General features: G+C 35.8%; 1 protein-coding gene across 5 annotated transcripts in view; it reads right to left on the reverse strand.

The window, feature by feature from the left end:
* Positions 1-22,503, reverse strand: part of CBLB (Cbl proto-oncogene B) — a 232,229-nt gene that overhangs the window by 15,727 nt on the left and 193,999 nt on the right. For 4 of the 5 annotated variants that reach the window (XM_055417906.2, XM_055418073.2, XM_088836715.1 and 1 more), the window contains exons 14-17: positions 15,441-15,587; positions 11,655-11,752; positions 11,410-11,541; positions 8,613-8,753 (exon numbers count right to left, since the gene is read on the reverse strand). In XM_055417906.2, coding sequence (XP_055273881.1) covers positions 8,613-8,753; positions 11,410-11,541; positions 11,655-11,752; positions 15,441-15,587 — 518 coding nt within the window. The remainder of the gene's footprint in view (positions 1-8,612; positions 8,754-11,409; positions 11,542-11,654; positions 11,753-15,440; positions 15,588-22,503) is intronic. The other variant, XM_088836714.1, reaches the window with a different exon arrangement.

Here is a 22,503-nt window from a genome sequence, read left to right on the forward strand (position 1 = left end):
TGCTAACGTAAGGCTAAAATGTTAACTATTAAAGAAGAACAGATAATATTTCATTGTTTTAAATTTCATTTGAGTTTGATATTAAAAACATGTAAGAATTTGATAATTTAAGAAGGAAATGTATACTTATACTAAAGTCTGACTAGATAATGTAAGGCAAGAGTTGAAGTCATTATTTCCTTTCCTTATTTGAATACAATAATTATCCCCAGCTTTGCTAGAGACTTTTTTTTTTAACCTAACCAAGGCTACTTAATTTGCTTTCATTAATTTTGAGATTACAACGAGTCTTAGATTCTGAGTTTTCAATAATTGAAAAGTCAATGGATCAGCCTCATTAATTTTGCTGAAACATTTTAGGAAGGGGTAAGAAGATAAATTCCATGCAACAAATATTAACTTTTTGATTTTGGAAGGCTAACCAAATGGACCAAATATGGTTATTTCTGCATAAATATAGAAAATTTCCAAAGATTTACAGTTAAATGTTCAATAAAATTTACTTTTAGTTCTTGTTCATTCGGGTGGGAGGAGACGGGGACGACAGAGAATGAGATGGCTGGATGGCATCACCGACTCGATGGATATGAGTTTGAGTGAACTCCGGGAGTTGGTGATGGACAGGGAGGCCTGGCGTGCTGTGATTCATGGGGTGGCAAAGAGTCGGACACGACTGAGCGACTGAACTGAACTGAACTGAAAAACATCATAGATTTAATATTGGGTCAGAGAAAAGACTGTCTTCTACAATACATAAACTTTCTGTTTCCTTAAGGGTAAATTTATAGTTCTGTTAGATATACCTAAGCTATTTCTAATCATCTATTTATTTAAGGCTAAATATTAGATTCCAGACTGATTACTGAGTCAGAAACAGACTACATAATGTACAGTAGTATGATACTGTACCATTAATCTATTGCACCTAAAAAGTCGCTGGGTACACTAAAATGTAAACATAAATAGCATGGAATATTTAATTCAATTCTGAATCACTATGATGTTTCATGATAAGTTTGGCTACTGGTCAGGTACAGGGTAAACGGGCTTCTACAGCAAGTTGTAAGGTTGGAAGGGTTTCTGCTTCAGTGGGAAAATACATACGATACAGTTACTACAGAGAGTACAATAACTACCAAACTTGAAAATCAATAGTTTTTAAAAATAAATTCTTCAAAAATCCACTAAAATTTTATATCCACACTTAGGATTAAAACATACAAAGTGAAAATACCATAGCCAGTGTATCATTATATATAGTAATAAATGTTTCAGAAATGAATGAACAAACATGATGGGATTAGTCTACTCTAAAAAAGCAGGATATTACTGTCTGTGATTTACAGTGTGGTAATTATGATGCTAAATTGAAAATTTTTAATACTTATTTTAAGAGATTATTAAAAACTGCAGAAAGACTGGGAGGAAAAGGTTTGCTCTGCACTTTAAAGTGCGGAAATAGGTATCAATCAAAATAATGCTGTGTAAGAAGGAAACCTGACAAGAGGTTTTCTCTGGGAGGAGGCATTATGGAATTTTCTTAATTCTTTTTCCCCACTATCTGAAATACTTACAATCTTTTACTCAAGTGTAGGAAAAGAGGCAATCTGAACAGTTAAAACAATGCCATCTTTCCTCTGGACTGCCCAAAAATTATCTCAAAGATACTGCCCAAAAGTTATCTCAAAGATTGATCCAATACTCTGAAAGTTTTAAAAGACTATCAATGCGAGATGTAACTGATAGACTTGTAATAGGGTTTGAAGAGCTACTGAAGTGAAACAAAACTCCTCACTCTTTAACTCATATTCATAAAATCCCCATATGTAGTGATTTGCCACTGATTAAGTCCTCCAGTGTTAGAGAATTCAGTACCCATCTGAGATATAAGAATTATTATTAATTCAGGAAGCTTAAGAGGCATGCATTTTTTCACTCCTAATTCTTCTCACTGGTCAATCTTTGATCATTTGAGGAGACATGGAAGAAATCTAATCATTCTTTCACAAAAAAAGTGGTTGAAGGCAACTCTAATATATTCATGATCTTCTATTCTCTTGGTTAAAACACCTTCAGTTCCTTTAATGTACCATAGTTCACATGCTGCTACTGCTAAGTCACTTCAGTCGTGTCCGACTCTGTGTGACCCCACAGACGGAAGCCCACCAGGCTCCCCTGTCCCTGGGATTCTCCAGGCAAGAACACTGGAGTGGGTTGCCATTTCCTTCTCCAAATAGTTCACATGGTGTGGTTTTATTTCCCTTTCTCACGCTGGCTGCATTCCTCTAGGAATAAGCTAGTCTCGGGTTTCTCCAACTTGAGCATACATCAGAATCACCCCAAAGGCTTGTGAGAATACAGACTTTTGGTCCTATTCCCAGAGTTTCTAATTTAGTAAGTCTTGAGTAGGTCTAAAGAATTGGCATTCTTATAATAATATATATGTTTCAATGCCATTCTCCCAAACCATCCCACCCTCACCCTCTCCCACAGAGTCCCAAAGACTATTCTATACATCTGTGTCTCTTTTGCTGTCTCATATACAGGGTTATCATTTGCATCTTTCTAAATTCCATATATATGCGTTAGTACACTGTATTGGTGTTTTTCTTTCTGGCTTACTTCACTCTAGTTTCGTCCACCTCATTAGAACTGGTTCATTCTTTTTAACGGCTGAATAATACTCCATTGTGTATATATACCAAAGCTTCCTTATCCATTCATCTGCAGATGGACATCTAGGTTGCTTCCATGTCCTGGCTGTTATAAACAGTGCTGCAATGAACATTGGAGTACATGTGTCTCTTTCAATTCTGGTTTCCTCAGTGTGTATGCCCAGGAGTGCATCATCATATGTGAAACGAATCGCCAGTTCAAGGTCGATGCATGTTACAGGATGCTCGGGTATGGTATGCGGGGATGACCCAGAGGGAGGATAAAGGGAGGAGGGAGGTGGGAGGGGGGTTCGGGAGGGGGAACTCATGTACACCCGGGGCGGATTCATGTCAATGTATGGCAAAACCAACAAATATAATATTGTAAAATAATTAGCCTCCAATAAAAATAAAAAGAAAAAAAGAATTTGTAAAAAAAAAAAATAATTGGCATTCTTAACAAATTTCTAGGTGATGCTGATGCTGCGGGTCTCAAGACCACAATTTGAGAACCATGGTTCTACCCCATGAATCCATCAACACTCGGACATAGTAGTCTCCACACTGGCTATGCCCCAGGAGGACCTCGCTTCACTGGATCTCTGACCTGAACTCTGTGAGGGCAACCCTCAAAGGGCATGAGCACCCTCGGAAACCACATCATGGGTGTGCCTCATAAGGTCATAGGCAACCAAACCCCTAAAGCAGTCCCAGTAACTGTTGCTAATGATCCAAGCTTTCTCTGTACTTTATGCAACTGCATTTCTGGATCCCAGTGAAAAACTTTCCTTTATCTCTAATAAAGTCAGTTTGGCTAGCTTTCAGAGTTGAACTGTGACTGTAAGATTGGATAAGGACTTCAAAAGAAGATTCCAGGTAGAAATATAGTGAGGGAAAGGTTCAGTAAGGGCTGCCAGATACATTGTGTATTTTGTGCATTGCAAAAAGACACAGTACTGGGAACGAGCAGACATAACCACAGCCTTGGCTTTGTTCCTGGAGCACTGGCCCTGGCACAAAGCAACCCACCAACACAAAAGAAGTGTCTTTTTGTAATGCACATAAAAGCATATATGTCCTAGCAGTAGCCCTGGGTTTGCAGACAGGAAAGCATAAAGCTTTTTTGAGGACTCTTCAGGGTTTGTTAAGATATGACTGGCTTGTCCAGAGTAGATGGCTCATGTACCGCGGGGTGGGCATTATTATTTTGCCAAAAGAAATCTTGCATGAAGGCCTAAAATGGAAACCAGATAAAAGCAGCATCAGAGCTGTGTCCCTGCTTCACTTCCCCTTTTTGATCGTATAGGAGCCCTAAGGCTCTTTTGCAGAAACACTGGGCCCTGCAGTTTAAAAATCACTATTATAGAGCAGTCAGTGGGCTTGGAAGGCTGAAGAGGTGGGCCTGACTCAGGTGTGCAGGTCACTGAATGCTGGAATAAAGAGGCTGGTTTAAAGAGGGACTTAACATCATGAAGATATCTAACCTCTGTCTTTAATTAGGGATACTGATTTCCTCAAGGAAACCAAATCTCCATAATGCCAGAAAAGGCTTATCATTGCACTGGTCTAAAATTTTACACATTAAACTATAATGAAAATAATAGCAGTAAAATGCTCATATATCTGTTTAAATTTAGCAATCACCTTTGTTTACCTTATACGGTTCTACAACTACTAAGTTAAACTTCAGTTTAGTATATACAGAGGATTCTTTTAGAAGTTCAAGTCAGAGTGAAGAACTGATTTTATGAATTTTCTATTATACTTTTTAGACACTATAATGTGTTAATCCTTTGCAGAATGATATAATCAAGTGCTTATTTATAAGCAGAAAGAAACCTCCATGTTCTATGATATTCCATTAAGAACAATTAAAATATTTCTTTTGATAAAGAGCTCTAATACACGTGGTTTAAAAATGAATAAAAACAGTGACTCATAGGATCTCATAAAGCAACTGGCAACAGACTAGAAATTTGTCCTGTTAATGACAGGAGACTGGAAACGAGGAAGAAAGCTGCATTTTTTTTCTTCTTAGAAGTGTTTAGTACCAAGGGATATCGATATTATTTGGAATGGAATTAGAATACTTCCATGTATAAAAGGTCAAGTGCGTGTGTTAGTTGCTCAGTCGTGTCCAACTCTTTGCGACCCCATGGACTGTAGCCTGCCAGGCTCCTCTGCCCATGGAATTCTTTAGGCAAGAATACTGTAGTGGGTAGCCATTCCCTTCTCCAGGAGATCTTCCTAACATAGGGATCAAACCTGGGTCTCCTGCATTGCAGGCAGATTCTTTACTGTCTGAGCCATCAGGAAAACCCAAAAGCAGGTCAAGAGTGAGTCAGCAGTTTCAAATGACCCCGCTCTGGTCATCTCATGTTAGCCTCACACCATAGGCTAAGGATAACTGCTCTTGAGCCTCTCTGGCAGTCAAGCAAAGATATACATGAAATGAAACAGTTTATATAACAGTTTCATTCTGTCTAATAAGAAAGGGGGCTTTTTCATTTTGAAGTATTTTTTTTCTCATAATTAATCTTGAGCAAAAAATTTTTGGAGATTTTTGCAAAGCACAACAATGAAATTGTGATAAAGAACTGAAATATATTACAATGGATTCTTTTGAAACAGGTAAAAGCATGTGTGTAAAATGTTCTGACTCCTAGAAAGCTTAATTTTAAAAGAAGTCACTTCACTGAGCTTTCATTCAATGGGCTTAAATGTAGCTCAGACTGGTAGCATTCAGTAAATTAATGTGATCCATGAGGTCAGGGAGGCATTTCACAGGGTGAGTGACTTGGGACAATTCAGAGTTTACTGACAAAAATTAAATTCAAAATTATTCCTTGAACATAAACTGCCTTTAGAAACTGAAGCTATTATATATTTCAAGTTATATGTCTATAATTTTGTGTCATATGTACAAACTGCCTCAAACTTCTAAATTATCAAACCAAATTGAAAAAAAAGAACCATGAGAAACGTGTAAAAGGTGAATGACAATGGTTAAGATCCCGAAGTTTTCTATGAAGCATGTAGGTGGCCAAAGGACAAAGTCAGTACTCTTAAAAGGCTTTCATGATTTATCTCATGCATATATGTAAAGCAGTTGCTAAGAAAGAAAATCTTTATCCTATGTTTAATCAAACCAAACTGAGGAAGCAAATGTTTGAGTACAGATCACAGTATCACCAACAGGGCTGACTAGAACAGTTAATATCAGCAGATTCAATATAACTGAATTTTTTTTTCCTGATAATTCTGACTAGTGAAGTGGATGGTTTAATAAGTCTTTTTATTTCTACTCCTCACTTGAATTTACAAAAAGCTATATGTTAATTTTTCCTCAAAGACCAATAATTTTAGTAAATACACTGAGGCATTAAAAATAAAAACATGTACACCTGGTACAGATTCATGTCAATGTATGGCAAAACCAACCAATATAATATTGTAAAATAAAAAAAATAAAATTCAACACTTGCATTTCAAATTCTAAAAAAATAAAAATCCAAGTTGTTATACTCAAAGGAAAAAAAAAAAAAAAACAGTAACACAACAATAAAATGCAGATATTTCAGAAAAAAAAATACCTACTAATGTTACAGCAGTATAATTTACTAAGATATTATGTTTTGGAATAATGACCTAAGGAAACAAAAGACTTGTACGTAGAAAACTATAAAACACTACTGAAAGCAATCAAAGAGGACACTAATAGATGGAGAAATATACCATGTTCATGGATTGGAAGAATAAATATTGTAAAAATGAGTATACTACCCAAAGTAATTTATACATTCAATGCAATCCCTATCAAGCTACCAATGATATTTTTCACAGAACTACAACAAATAATCTTACAATTTGTATGGAAATACAAAAAACCTCGAATAGCCAAAGCAATCTTGAGGAAGAAGAATGGAACTGGGGGAATTAACCTGCCAGACTTCAGGCTCTACTACAAAGCCACAGTCATCAAGACAGTATGGTACTGGCATAAAGACAGAAATATAGATCAATAGAACAAAATAGAAAGCCCAGAGATAAATCCACGCACCTATGGACACCTTATCTTTGACAAAGGAGGCAAGAATATAAAATGGAGAAAAGACAGTCTCTTTAACAAGTGGTGCTGGGAAAACTGGTCAGCCACATGTAAAAGAATGAAACTAGAACATTTCCTAACACCATACACAAAAATAAACTCAAAATGGATTAGAGAGCTAAATGTAAGACCAGAAACTATAAAACTCCTAGAGGAGAACGTAGGCAAAACACTCTCCGACATAAATCACAGCAGGATCCGGTGACCCACCTCCCAGAATATTGGAAATAAAAGCAAAAATAAACAAATGGGACCTAATTAAAATCAAAAGCTTCTTCACAGCAAAGGAAACTATAAGTAAGGTGAAAAGACAGCCTTCAGAATGGGAGAAAATAATAGCAAATGAAGCAACTGATAAAGGATTAATCTCCAAAATATACAAGCAGCTCCTGCAGCTCAATTCCAGAAAAATAAATGACCCAATCAAAAAATGGGCCAAAGAATTAAACAGACAGTTCTCCAAAGAAGACATAAACATGGCTAACAAACACATGAAAAAATGCTCAACATCCCTCATAATCAGAGAGATGCAAATCAAAACCACAATGAGATACCATTTCACACCAGTCAGAATGGCTGCTATCCAAAAGTCTACATGCAATAAATGCTGGAGAGGGTGTGGAGAGAAGGGAACCCTCTTACACTGTTGGTGGGAATGCAAACTAGTACAGCCACTATGGAAAACAGTGTGGAGATTCCTCAAAAAACTGGAAATAGAACTGCCATATGATCCAGCAATGGCACTCCTGGGCATACACACCGAGGAAACCAGAATTGAAAGAGACACATGTACTCCAATGTTCATTGCAGCACTGTTTATAATAGGCAGGACATGGAAGCAACCTAGATGTCCATCTGCAGACGAATGGATAAGAAAGCTTTGGTACATATACACAATGGAGTATTATTCAGCCATTAAAAAGAATACATTTGAATCAGTTCTAATGAGGTGGATGAAACTGGAGCCTATTATACAGAGTGAAGTAAGCCAGAAAGAAAAACACCAATAGAGTATACTAACGCATATATATGGAATTTAGAAAGATGCAAATGATAACCCTGTATACGAGACAGCAAAAGAGACACAGATGTATAGAACAGTCTTTGGGACTCTGTGGGAGAGGGTGAGGGTGGGATGATTTGGGAGAATGGCATTGAAACACGTATGTTGTCATATGTGAAACGAATCACTAGTTCAGGGTTGATGCATGTTATAGGATGCTCGGGGCTGGCATGCGGGGATGACCCAGAGGGAGGATAAAGGGAGGAGGGAGGTGGGAGGGGGGTTCAGGAGGGGGAACTTATGTAAACCTGGGGCGAATTCATGTCAATGTATGGCAAAACCAACCAATATAATATTGTAAAATAATTTGCCTCCAATAAAAAAATAAATTAATTACCAAAGAAAAATAAAATAAAACATGGTGACAGATTAAAAAAAATAAAATAAAATATTTATTCTGTGGAAAAAGACTCAAAAAAATTTTTTTAAACACATTATTAGAAATATCACACTCAGAATTAGGAGCGAGTCTAAATTTGTCCCCATCACTATTAGCCCAAACACAGAGCCCTTCCGGTTCTCAAGGATGCCTTTTGTAGCATACAGGTGTTATCTGTAGCATACAGCAACATTTCTAAATTCTGTGATTCCTTGCTGCTTTCACCATTTTTAAAAATCCTTTTGGCAATAAACCAAACAACTGACAGACCCACCCAACTGCTATTTTCCCCCAGTACTTTTCAGCTTGAGAGCTAGAAATCAGTGAATTACTAATGCTTATTTGACAGTATGATCTTAGAAATACTTTTGCTTCAAGTGAACGGTTTGCTTGGGTTTTCTCTCCTACCTGAAGGAAGGAGGAAAAGGTCCTGTCCTGAGGATGGTCGGCTGCCAGAGCCAGGAGGTTTCGAATGTTCGATGAGACTGTGCCTAGCAGGAGGTGGGGGAGGTGGGAGGGACGGAGGCAGAGCATCAAAAGCATCTTCACCTGCATTTAAAGAAAGGTCAGTATCAGCAGCAGAACTTCACCTGCAGTGTTTAAACAGCAGTTGACCAACTTTGATAATGGGAGCTGATTATTTTGTGGGGGGTGTCTGGAGAGAAGTACAGACATACAACACACATGGGTACATGCAGAGTTTTTCTCTCAGGTTTTTTTGTTAAACAGTTGGATGGCAGGGTATGAAACAGCTTGTTATTCATCTGTAACCTTTATAATATTAAGACATTGGAGGTTTGAACTAAATATTATAAGATCAACATCATCAAAACAGAATTTCTGTGTAACAGAGTTCACAGTCTAACTGGAAAATCACAACATGCACACAAATTTAATGTCACAGAATAATTTAAATTATCTTTTAAAGTTTGCTCCACTGGATTTTAATTCATTTAAACTAATGCTCCCGATATATTTCATTGTGAAAATATACAGAAAATGTACCTGCAGTAGAGGAATATCTTTTTCTACTTACCAGATGTCTCTAGAGAGACACAGTTAAATATAGAACTAACTCTTGTGGTGGTCCCAAAGCTAGTTACTTATATTTGCATAGTTTCCACTTTTTTAACTATAAAATATTGCAGCAGATTTTTATGTCTACTTATGTTTCACCTGCCACATCTTACTCCTATTCATATTTTTCCTCATCTTGATTATTTAAAAAATAAAATTGCAGTATATGTATTTCTGTAAGCAATCGCAAACACTTGTGAATGAAATGGAGTATAAATACCTACATATTCTAGTAATAAATATTCTTCTGGATTTAAATATATTGAATTGAATATAAAGGTATATTTAAATACAAATGGTTTCACCACTCATCCAGCTTGCCTTGGGAAAAATATCCAGAATATTTTCTCTAATGATCATTAGAGAAACTTTTCTAATGTAAAGTATATGAAAGTATAGGAGAGAGAGCTTAGTTCTTAGTATCATTTGAACCTTTAGCTGTCTCCTACACTATCTTATTTATTCAAATCCTTTATCTGCCCCTATTGTTATTTTCCCCACCCTGATATTCCCGTATATCATGCTAGGCACATGGATAATGTGAAGATCAAAATCATAAGGCCTTGACCTGAGGAGCTTAGATTCCACAGAGAGTTCTAAAATAAGTTCACAAATGATTCAGAGGTGAAAGTCCCATAGGTCACACAGAGAGAGAAAGAGATGCCTTGTAAGAGGGAAGAGGAAGGTACAAAGTCGCATTCAGCAAGGTGTTACCAAGAACAGGAAGGTCTGGGATATCAGGGGCTCAAAAATATTTGTTCATCAAATACACTCTGGAGAATGGCAATCCACTCCAGTATTTTTGCCTGGAGAATCCCATGGACCCTACAATCCGGGGGATCGCAAAGAGTTGGACACAAGTGAGCAACTTTACTCTACATCAAATACAAGGATGTATCTTCCAGGTTGAGTGAATAGTATAAATAAAATATGAGATGTACATGAAGAGCCAAAGGATGAGTTATATGTTGCTGAATGGCAGAAACCAACACTGTAAAGCAATCACCATTAAAAATAATTTTAAAATGAAGGTTGGAATGTTTCTCTGCATTGTCCGATATGGTAGCAACCATCTACATATAGATATTTAAATAAACTAAAATTCAGTTCTACAGTCATACATACAGATCTTTTATGTCACCAGATAAAGTTCCATAGGACGATGCTGATCTAGTCATAAAGACTTGGGGAACAGGTAAAAAAACAGCATAGAGGAAGAAGCAGAAGAAAAGAAAAAGACTGTAGGTAAAGAAGGAAGTTGGGAGGCCCTTGTAATCCATGTAAGTGACAGTAAAGCACTGAATTGCAGAAAGAATAGGAGCAGGACATTCAACTGTTTAACTAGAAATACCAGGTGATGGTGTCTTTGGGGGAAAAAGGAAAAGTTCATTTCCAGTAGCCTAATAATTCAAATAACCTCACAAAAGAACCTTCATCATACATTATTTTATGTTATGGTGACACATTATTGTGCAGCTTTAACTTCCAAAAGTTGTCTTCCTCTAAAAATAGGGTGAGAAGCTTCCTACCTAAAATTAATGAAATAGACACCTGCACCAGACAACTTTTATATACATATACACCTGTGTGTACCTTCACACATACATACACATATTAAGTGTACTTCATTGAATTTGAAACAAATTTGAGATTATTTCTAGTTGCAATGATTATAAGAGAATTTGTTTTTGGCTCTCTGCAATTAAATACATAATTCCCCATAATGTAATTAGCTAAGTGGAACTGTGTCATTATATAGTGAAAGAAAAAGTAAATACACATTCAGTAAGAACTGCACTTCAAGAGAATCTCAGAAGAATACTCCAAATCCATAAGAAGCACAAGCACCTGAAGAAATGAACAGGGCCCTCATAAGATTTTGTACATGAAGAGACAACATGATAAAAACCTAACCAATGCCAGCTACGTACACCATTGTTTCAATCATCCAAGTCGAATAATGGTCACATGAACTTGAGAGCCACCGTCAGCTGGAGACTGCATTCTAATTCAGACAATTTCAGAACCTGACAAGTCTGCATTGCATTGAACCCTGAATTCTGATAATTCAGATTAATTGAAAGAGATGGCAGAGTGGCTTGTTTGAAATTGTTTTAAAGGTTTCAACCTAATGGAGGGATGAGAAGATCATAATCAGAGGGCGTCCTGTTGACTGAAGAACCATGCTTTGGATTGTCCCGAGTTGGAGGCCTGGCAGGTGGCAATGGCACTGGATCAGAGGCTGAATCAAAAACATCTCCTAGAGGATAACACAAAATCTTAATGTAGCTTCAGTACAACAATGGCATGGAATTTTGCCTTTAAATTCTGACCGTTAAGATGTAGAACACAAAGAGAATGTTTTATACATACCCTTTAAATATATGCCTAACTCAGGGATGTTTGCTTTCTTCATCTCTGAGGATGTGCCATGTGTTCCATTCAATATACAGTGACCGTTATCACAAGATCTAAAGCAGAAATCAAAGGACAAAAATCGTAAGAGTCATTGCTTTCCATTTAAATGTCATTTGGGGGTGGGGAGATGATGGGAACCAGCAACCTTGCTCATATGATAAAGTTGGAAAATAAAATTAATTTACTTTTCTAGAAAAAGTGCAGGTAATGTTATCTACATACTATTACTCAAATACTTTTACAAAGCAGAAGTAAATATTCCATAGAAGAAAATTTTTTTTTAAGTGAAACCAACAATTAGAAGGGCCACAAAACTGTTCATACCCTAAACACACCTGTGGAATTAACATATCATTTTGGATGATTTCCATATTACCTTATCAAGTTTTTGAAGGAAAAAAAATGTCATATGCAGGCAAAAATATGTAAAAGTCCCAGTGACTTCATTATTGATTAGTGATACTTAACAGTGTATTTATATTTGTGTTATTTAAGCTTTTCTTATAAAAAACTGGAACCTATCAAGGAAGGAAAGAAACTGAAAGTTGCTCAGTCGTGTAAAACTCTTTGCGACCCCATGGACTATACAGTCCATGAAATTCTCCAGGCCAGAATACTGGAGTGGGTAGCCTTTCCCTTCTCCAGGGGATCTTCCCAACCCAGGGATCGAACCAAGGTCTCCCGCATTGCAGGCGGATTCTTTACCAACTGAGCTATCAGGGAATTATCAAGAAAGGAGAATTATTAACTATTCAGAAAGCCCATGAAAATTCAGATAGGCATTTTCAAAGAACTAGAGCCTGGGCCATAATTTCACCATTGCCATGGAAAACAATCTGGTATTTCTGTCAAGTAAGTAGAAAAATGATTTTAGCAAAGGTCTTGGGTACACAACAAATATTTTAATCTGGGTGTCTCTAAAAGGACAATACTTACTAAAACAGGTATTTTCGTTGTTGGCTTTAATGCTTTGGAATCAAACTGTGAATACAATGGATAAGTCCAAGGCATAGGAAGAGAAGCACTGAGCTTATTTTGTTTTCAGAATATAACTGTGTATCAGCAGACTATCTGCTCACTTTGCTCACAAAGAGCTATAGAAAGCAGAGTTTATATTTTACTTTTCTTCAATTTACTCTGAATTCTTGGGGCAAAGTAAAAGTACATATATAATGGAGGAGATATTGGACATTTGAATAGTTATTGCAAAGTGCTTCATCTGAAATTCACTTCCTTTCTCTCTGGTGGCCACATCTCTTTAAGGGTACAGAGATGGTTCATTTAAAAATAGTTATCGTGTATTTTCATAAAATGATGGATTTTTACTGAAACTGAATTATTCATCTACAGTTTAGCATTTTCTATATATTGACAATTTACTTCTCCTGATATTCCAAAGAGAGGAAAAACTGCAGAAAGAAAGAAGGTGTCTAAGTTTAGCGTGCTTTGTAGAGGACCTAAGAAGATACTTCATCCATCAGCTCTCAAGAATAATCAAATAAAAAATTCACTCCAATTAAATTTAGGGATTATCAACATTTATTACTTCTCTATAACTGTAGAAAGATGGTAATGGTGGTCATAAATCAAATTTATTTTCAGGATTTCAGAGGCCTGTCACCAAAAGTCTCATCCAATATGTGACAATTAAAATTTAAAGTCTTAAAATTATACCCCTTACTTACCCAGTGATGAAAAAAAGTGAGATCCCAAGGAGACCAACAATAAAATCTCATCTTATTTCAGTTTTTAAAATTACTACAAATTTTTAAGAGCCAAGGGAACTGAAAATTTTAACAGTGGATATTTGATGTTAAGGAATAACTTTTTTCTCTAATAAGAGCAGTGGACATTTGGCTCATCTAACATAATAAATTATTATCTCTCAGTTATTTCTCTGTCTTCTCAATGATACTGTTTACCAATAAATGTCCTAAAGGCCAGCAATCTGCAAAAGAACACTTTGGTTTTCACTATGAAATGTGAAAGTGAAAGCGTTAGTTGCTCAGTCATGTCCTACTCTTTGTGACTCCATGGACTGTTGCCCACCAGGCTCCTCTGTCCATGGGATTCTCCAGGCAAGAATACTGGCATGGGTAGCCATCCCCTTTCTCCATGGGATCTTCCCAACCCAGGATCTTCTGAGCTCAGGCAGTAAAGAATCTGCCTGCAATGTGGGAGACCTGGGTTTGATCCCTGAGTTGGGAAGAATCCCTGGAGGAGGGAACAACAACCCACTCCAGTATTCTTATCTGGAGAATCCCATGGACAGAGGAGCCTGGCGGGCAACAGTCCATGGGGTCACAAAAAACATGACTGAGCGACTAACACTTTGAAATAGGAAGTGCTGGATGTCTAAGTGTTAATAACCCTGGTTAATAATTGTGCAGAGTGCTGAACTGTGATAATTCTAACCATGTAATTCATTAAGGCAGATCTCTGCTTTAAATGGAAATTTGCTTCTCTTTTTCCAAGTATTATAGTACAATACTTGAAGGAAGGTATCAAAACATTTTTTTAAGATATTTCTTCTGGAAAGAAAGGAACACTCCACTCATAAAACACTCTGTTGACTGACTTGACCTCAAAAAGAAACGACACACTAAGTAAAGATGACATAGAGGACTGAAGTGTTCATCAGCTCTCCTATTCCTCAGTCAATAAAGAGATACTGCAAGGCAAGAAGGCTGGGACCTGAGCAGTAGCTGAGCCCTCTTCATATACACCAGGCGGAGCTCCAGGGATGTAATTATACAGAGAAAACTGGAGCTCAGGAAAGAAGTCTGAAACTGAGATTTGGTTTCTTGAGTACTAAATATATTTGGAGAAAGAAATGGCTACCCACTCCAGTATTCTTCCCTGCAATATCCCACGGATAGAGGAGCATGGCAGGCTATCTATAGTCCATGGGGTCACAAATAGTCAGACATGACTGAGCATTCACTGAATGTTAATACGTCAGATGTAAAAAAAAAAAAAAGCAAAATATTATTAGATTATGATTTACTAATTCAATTATATAAATGCAGAATCATAAAGACAATCTAATATTTCAATACACACCACCCATTTTTAATAATAGGACAGAGGCTGTCTCCATAGGAGGAAGAATAAACAGTTGACAAGAAGAAAAGAAAGCCAAACACTATTCCTCACATGCTTGTTTAATCCAAGAGAAAGTAAAATAGTAACTGATAAAAATAGTTAGTGTGAAATAATTTGTTTCAGTTCTTCAAGATCTGAAGTAGGTAGCAAGCACATCAAGAAGGAAAATAAATATGTTATACTAGTCCTTATATCATGAAGAAAAATTCTAAGGAAGGTTGGTATAATAACTTAGTTTCTAAGCAATAGCTTTTCCTCATGAGATATGTGCTTAGAAGTGATAAAAAGCATTGAAAATAGCTTACTTTTGAAAATCCATGAATTAATCACCACTATATGTAACCTACAGCAAAGTTTTACTAGAGTATAATTTGTTTCTTGTGGAGGGGAGGCAACAAATTATTCTATCAGACTTATTAGTCAACTAATTTAGAGGGCTTCCTAGTTAAATGGAAATCTGCATCTTTTTGTTTTCTCTGAAAGTCATGGAGAAAAACAGTATTATAGGTGGAAGAGGTTTTGAGCAAGAAATAAAAGGTTTTTCAGTAGACAGATGTGATTCAGTTTAAAAAAAATACCACAAATGATAATGCTTATCCAGATGTGAGGTGACAAAAAAATGGCCCGTATTCTTACCGAGGAGGAGGCTTTACATTATGACAATGAGATGGTTGTGAATTCAAGGAAACAGGATGGGATGAAGGAATCTTGTATTCATCGTCATCTTCTTCTACTGGGTCTCTTGTTTTCTCTGAAAGGGAATTCGCTAATGGACCAGTACACCTACCAGAGGGGGAAAAAAAATCCAGTCTAATTTTAGCATAATAATTTAGGACAGGCAACTCTGATGTGACCTATTTAAATCAAAGAATCTATGTTGTCACTTGGGTTCATTTTTTAATTACAGAGTAACATCCTAAGGGCTATTCTTATACTAAACACAAATGAAAAGGATTTTTAATCTTTTCTTAAGATCCTATTGATGAAATAAAAGCATTTTTATACTTATAACTTCAAAATGGCACAATAAGAGAAACCAGTAACTTACCAAATAAAATGAAAAGGTCCTGGAGTCATAAGTGAAGGCATAAAATTATTTACATCAAAGTTAGTAAAATATTAACATTTTGTTACAAATGAAATTTGTCAATTAGGATGATGATATATATGCATGGATGGTTGTTTTATATATTAAGTATTTATAGGTCAACTTTCAGTCTCCCGTATTATGTACAGTTGAAAAAAACCCAGTTTCCCTAATGAAACAGTTCTTTCTCCTGCAAAGTTACAATTCAGATTGTTAATTTCTGCCCCAACAACAACTAAGATCTAAAAACGACTGGGACAATTAGTAGATAATAAGAGAACTGAATACGTCTTTAAGTGGAGTCCATTGTTTTCATGGTGCAAGTTTCCTGGCTATATAAAAAACAATGAAAATATGTAAAACAATTACCTAATAAGAAATTTTTTCAAGCATTTTACTCATTCATGTGAGTAAATAAAGTCAATTAACAAGCCCAGAAAAAAGTACTTTTTTTTTTTTTAACAGTTATTGTTAATGGAGTTTACTCTAAACCCTTGCTGACACCACTGAAAAACACCAAAGTAGAAACACAGAAACCTACTGTGACCAACTTTAGGACAACCAACCAGTTTGCAAGACACTGGAGGTACATATGGATCCAAAACATTTTGTGAATCATGAACCTCAAGATAAACCTGTTAATGTCTTCTTTTTTTTTCTTAAATCTTTGTGACTGCAATTTTGCAACACCTTCTGTAGAGGGAGCAAGAGGCCTTTGGTATATGAGCCACTAAGACAAACAATTTTTTCATTTTTAATTCTCCTTACTAGTTTGAATGAAAACAACTTTAAGACGTTTTCTCCCTGCCCATTACAAGAAGACATTCTGAAAAACCTAAAGGTTCTCAAATTTCAACCATAGTTCAGATTTGAATTTTCAAGTCTATTTTTGCCCATCTTTGAAGACATTTTCAATACTGATTTTTGAATTCTTGTTTGAGTGACCTTGGAATTCAAAATGACAGTTCAGGGTGAAATCAAAGCACAGTGATGCGGTGACAGGAGTCCACTGTCACCAGTCAGCGCACAGGCTAATAACCTAAGGGTTACACCTAACATGGTGTAACCTAGAAAGATGTACATCCCAAATGAAGGCCACTGAGTACATGGACTGAGAAATGGTGATCTGATGGGAATTAGAGCAGGGATTTCAAACATTAACTTTTCACAAATTCTTATAAACATGGATATAAATTTAGCTAACACAACGGCCAGAACGGGTTCTGTTAGCAAAAGAAATGAAAAAATCCACATACTTTCTATGTCCTAACATACTTTCATGTTCAATGAATTTTTTTTCCTAGGAAATTGAGGCATATATTGTATAAAGAAAAAGATTTGTTGACCAAATATTCAAAACTCATTAATATCAGGAATGTTCTATCTGCTTGTTCCAGCTTAATTCTAAAGATTTAAGAGTTTTCAAAGAAGCAGTGTACTATCACATAAAAATGGACAATTTTTAAAATCAAATCTGGACGTTTGATTTTATCTTCAATGATAAAGAATTTAATCAAGGTAGTCCCCCCACCTCCCGCCACTGTTTAGCTGCAAATCAACAGATGGAGTATCCTGAAGAAAATGAAAAGCAAAGGGCATCTAATATTTTACTGCTAAAATCTACTGTGGAGTGAAGTGTGTCATACACTCAGCTGGGTCTCTTTGTGACCCCATGGACAGTCCATGGAATTCTCTAGGCCAGAATGCTGGAGTGAGTAGCCTTTCCCTTCTCCAGGGGATCTTCCCAAGCCAGGGATAGAACCCAGGTCTCCTGCATTGCAGGCACATTCTTTACCAACTAAGCTATCCTACTAGTCATAGATAATTAGCTTAAATATATTTTAAGGAAAGTCTTCGAGTGGCATTTGCTTCATATCTAAATCCAAAAAAAGGCCTGGATATCCTGATATTCCACTTATCACCATCTTAATAAAGTTCTAAATAGACTTTCTCTTCTTTATTGTGTTTCTAATGCAGACTTTGTATATCAGTGTAATATTCTAATTAAAAATAAGCCAATATATAAGAATACTATTCCAGTGCATTTTACTCAGTATTATGTAAATTTTTATACAAAATTGATTTCAGTTCTGAAGGGAAAAATAAAAGCAATTGCTATCAATTAAAAAAAGGAATGTAAACTGTGAACTTGGGGTGATTATGTGTAAATGCAGGTACACCATTTTTAACGAAGGTACCACTATGATGAAGGTCATTGAAAATGAAGACGGGTAGGCGTATAGGGGCTTCCCTGGTGGCTCAGATGGTAAAACAATCTCACTGCAATGCAGGAGACCCATGTTCTACCCCTGGGTTGGGAAGATCCCTTGGCGAAGGGAATGGCTACCCACTCCAGTATTCTTGCCTGGAGAATTCCATTGACAGATAAGCCTGGTAGGCTACAGTCCATAGGATTGCAAAGAGTCGGACACCACTGGATGACTAACACTTTCAGGCATATGTGAGGGCTATACAGAAAATACTGTACCTTCTCCTGAATATTGCTGTGAATCAAAACGGCTCCAAAAAATAAAGTGTTAATAAAATAATCTAAAAAAGAACAGATGTATGTATATATAACTGAATTAGTCTGTTCACCTGAAAATAACATCATTACAAATCAATTATATGCCAATAAAATTAAAATATTAATAAAATGAAAGGTACAAATAGATAATTTTCATATAAAATTTGTCTGTAAATTTGTCTATAAAATTTTATTGTATATAAAATACCACAAAATAAATCTCAATTTAAGGAAATTATTACACTATTTGTAATTATTTTTAGAATTTTGTGTTGTTTTGCCTTCAAAAACTCAAAATATAGGTTCAATTTTACTTGCAATCAGGCAAGTGATAAAATTAAGTTTAAGAACTTTTGTTAACTATCATGTATGTTTACTTCTGTTAGTAGAGAAAATAATTTATGTGACATGGGGAAAGATTCACTCATTGGGAAATTTTTAGGATACCAAAGGAATAAAATAAAGCAATTTTATCTGGCTGGTTCCAAGTTAAAGCTGCCAAGTAAACCATCCTTCCATTTACAGCCAGTACTTCATTCCCTTTATATTATCATCATACATTCACAGAGTGTTCTGCACTGTGGCTGTCATTTCTGAGTTAATACACTGGTAATGCACAAAGACACATAGTATTGAAGATACACAGCCATCCTCCCCACAGCCTGCACCTCTTGTTAAATTCAGCGTGTGCTATTTAAACCTTCAGTGAGAAATACATCCACTCTCTGCATGTGCACACTTGAAACAGAACCATAATATATTTTCTAATGCTTTTCTTAGTGATTTTTGCATTTTGAACTGAAGGCTCACAGATACACTCCTCTACAGCCTTCGGCATTCCTGATTTCAGAGGTATATAATGAGAGGGGTGACCGTCTGCATAGCCCTTTGGCTTTACCTATATAACTTAAACCTCAAACATCACCCTTACCAAGTACTTTTTTTCCCTTCATTTGAGCAGTTCCTGATATCTTGATTAGTTCATCAGCTTTTCCAGAACCAAAGCAAAGTAGGAACATCCATCTTTACTGTTTATAGATGAACCTCCTGTGACATTGCCCACAAAACAGTAACTTTCTTTGAACTTTAATCTTTTCTATTACGTGTATTTAGTAAATGTTCATTCACTGACACTGTGTTTTCTATATAGTCATCTATGTCTTCCTTCTATTTCTGTCTTAACTGCAAAATGCTTAAGGGTAGACCTTGAGTCAACCAAGACCTGGCGTGGTGTGTCCCACAAAGCACTCACAGCTTTCAGACAAAAAGAGCGAGAGGCTATTAGAGAGATATATGACCAAACTGTTATGGGAAAGAAAGCTATTTTTAGTATCCCTTTATGATGTAGAAAATGTTCTAAATATATTATTTTGCTAATTTTCTACAGGTAACAAGCTTTAATAATCTTTGAAGGCAAGGTTTTAAAAAATATCTCTTATTAAATTTGAATATTTAGAGCCTGGGATATACCTTAGTCCATAGGTCTTATACTAATTATCCTGGTCCTAACAGAGAAAACACCCAACTCAGAGAAATCACAGCCCAGCAAAGTAGTAACACATAATCCAGCTGTATTTGAAATGAGGATTACGTATGTACCACCTGTAAACCATTTCCCCAGCATCTCAGAGTGTGCTCTATAAACATAAATACTAATACTAATACTAATTTTGAGGATTCTTTTCACGACATCAAGAAGAATCAGGGTGGTATATTACTAGGCCAAATGTAAGCCTTAAGTATAAACACTTCCACTAACTTGCTTTTAAGTTGGAGAAACAAATTTTAAATTAATTTTTAAGTTAACTTATCCAGGCTCAATATTCATTCCTAACACTTCAAGGGGACTGTTTTAGAAATCAAGAAGATAAATGTTTAGAAAACTTTTTTTTTTGAGAATCTAGTCTTCCAATAACATGTTGAACATTAAAAACTTCACAATGATATTTAAAGTGTCACTACTTATAATTGCCAGTAACTAGAGATAGCTGGATGGCATCACCGACTTGATGCACAGGAGTTTGGGTGAACTCCGGTAGTTGGTGATGGACAGGGAGGCCTGGCATGATGTGATTCATGGGGTTGCCAAGAGTCAGACACTGAGTGACTGAGCGACTGGACTGAACTGAGACAACTCAGATGTCCCTCAGTAGAGGGATGGATAAACCACAGTGTGTTTTACAATGGAATACCTACTCTGGACAATAAAAAAGAAACAAACTATTGATATGCTTGACAGCTTGGATGAATGTCAGATTCCCCGTGCTAAGTTAAGCAGAAAAAAGCCAAACTCAAAAGAGACTATAATTAACTGTATGATTCTATTTATATGACCTTCTGGAAAAAGCAAAACTATATGGACACAAATCAGATTGATAATTTCCAAGGGTTTGGGTAATGGAAGAAATTGACACAGCGCCTGGGGAATTTTTTTGGAGTGAGGAACTGTTCTGAACCGTGGTGGTGAATACAGGACTCAGAATTTGCCAAAACTCACAAAACTGTACACTAATAAAGTGAATTTTACTGTATGAAAATTATGCTTTAACAACTGGAAAATGTTCATTTAAAGTTCATAAATTCACTTTAACTCATTTAAGATATTGCAGATAGGCATCTTTCACAAACAAATATGCTTAATATCCCTAGAGGCTTTCAAATCACTTATCTAATTCTATTTGCGCCTACAGAGAAATGTTGACAGAAACAAGAAATATTTGAATGTGGTGGAATATGTCAAGATGCCTGTGCTTAATGTGAAAATAAAAATCTCATTCTAACCACATGCCTTTTCTATGAATGGATCAATATATTCATGGGGAAATGGAGAATATATGATAAATTATGCCTCTGTAGGACAAAAAAAGGTATAAGGAATATAGTTTAGATTGTATATTTAAATAGAATGTAGTGGCTCACATTTCTGTCTAAGGCTTCTAATTATTTGTGAGCATAAATCAATGGAATAGTAAATTAAAAGTAAAATTGTCAGACTACTGGGATTAATGTTAATACCAGTTTTCTTCTTAGCTTTTACTCAGAGAAAATGAAAGATTAGTGAAATTAGTGGCATTCCCACACCCAGATTATAGCCATCCTCTGAATGTCATTTTCCCCTCAGAGGATGAGAGAGATTACAATACTGAATGAATTTAGATATTATAAAACTAAAATAAAAAGGAGAAAGATAATACCCATAGTGTTTTTTACCTTTTCCACATACTCTCTTTCTGTTGAGACTAGTTTAAAATTATATACTTGCAATATCAATTATTTTCTCCAATGTGTCAACAAGTAGGTTTTAGGAATCCACCACAAAACATCAGAAAACATATGTTAGGATGGTCAAGTTGCTTTGCAGGAGATCTGAACAAAATTTATAAATCAATAGAAATATGCAGAAAAAATAAAGTCTGAGTTTCAAATACTGAGTTGTATCAGTAGGTCAAAACCAAACGCACCCACATTTCTACATAATATATCAATGAGAGAATGCCACAGAAATCAGTGAACAAACTGAAAAGAAGAACCCAGTGATACCGTTCCTTAGACATTAGGTCAACTGTAACTTACAAAGAACTGCCATCTTCAATAATAGTTCATCTTTCCATCCACCCAAGGTAAAGCAAAAAAAGAATACTAATGCATCATCTTGACAAATATTGAAAATATTTTTACTTGAATAAAAGCAACTTCAAAAATTAACAAGAGAGCATCACTGTTCATTCACTAGGGTTAAGAAAAGGGTAGCTGTTAATTACATCTTGATCTTCCATCTAAAGTTTTCGACCATCTTTTCTTATCTGTAAATCAATGAAATTGATTTATCATTAAATATAAACATGATTAAGGTAAAACTGACATGCATACTGTCTACACAGATCCTCAAGTGAACAATAGCAGAACATGTTTTCCTGCTCTTTTGCTGTTAACTATAGACAATGAAGCCTGGTATGCACCATATAGAAGATGAAAAATTTCCATCAAGCTTCTTTCAAGTTTTTAAAAATTACAAATGTGATGCTTGCTTTAACAGCTCCTGTGGCTTCGTAATTTCTCCTCTTTTTTCACACCCCAGTCAAAAC

Source organism: Moschus berezovskii, chromosome 1 (assembly GCF_049115385.1).
Source record: "Moschus berezovskii isolate FMDL1 chromosome 1, NW_MosBer_1.0, whole genome shotgun sequence".
Classification (NCBI taxonomy): Eukaryota; Metazoa; Chordata; class Mammalia; order Artiodactyla; family Moschidae; genus Moschus; species Moschus berezovskii.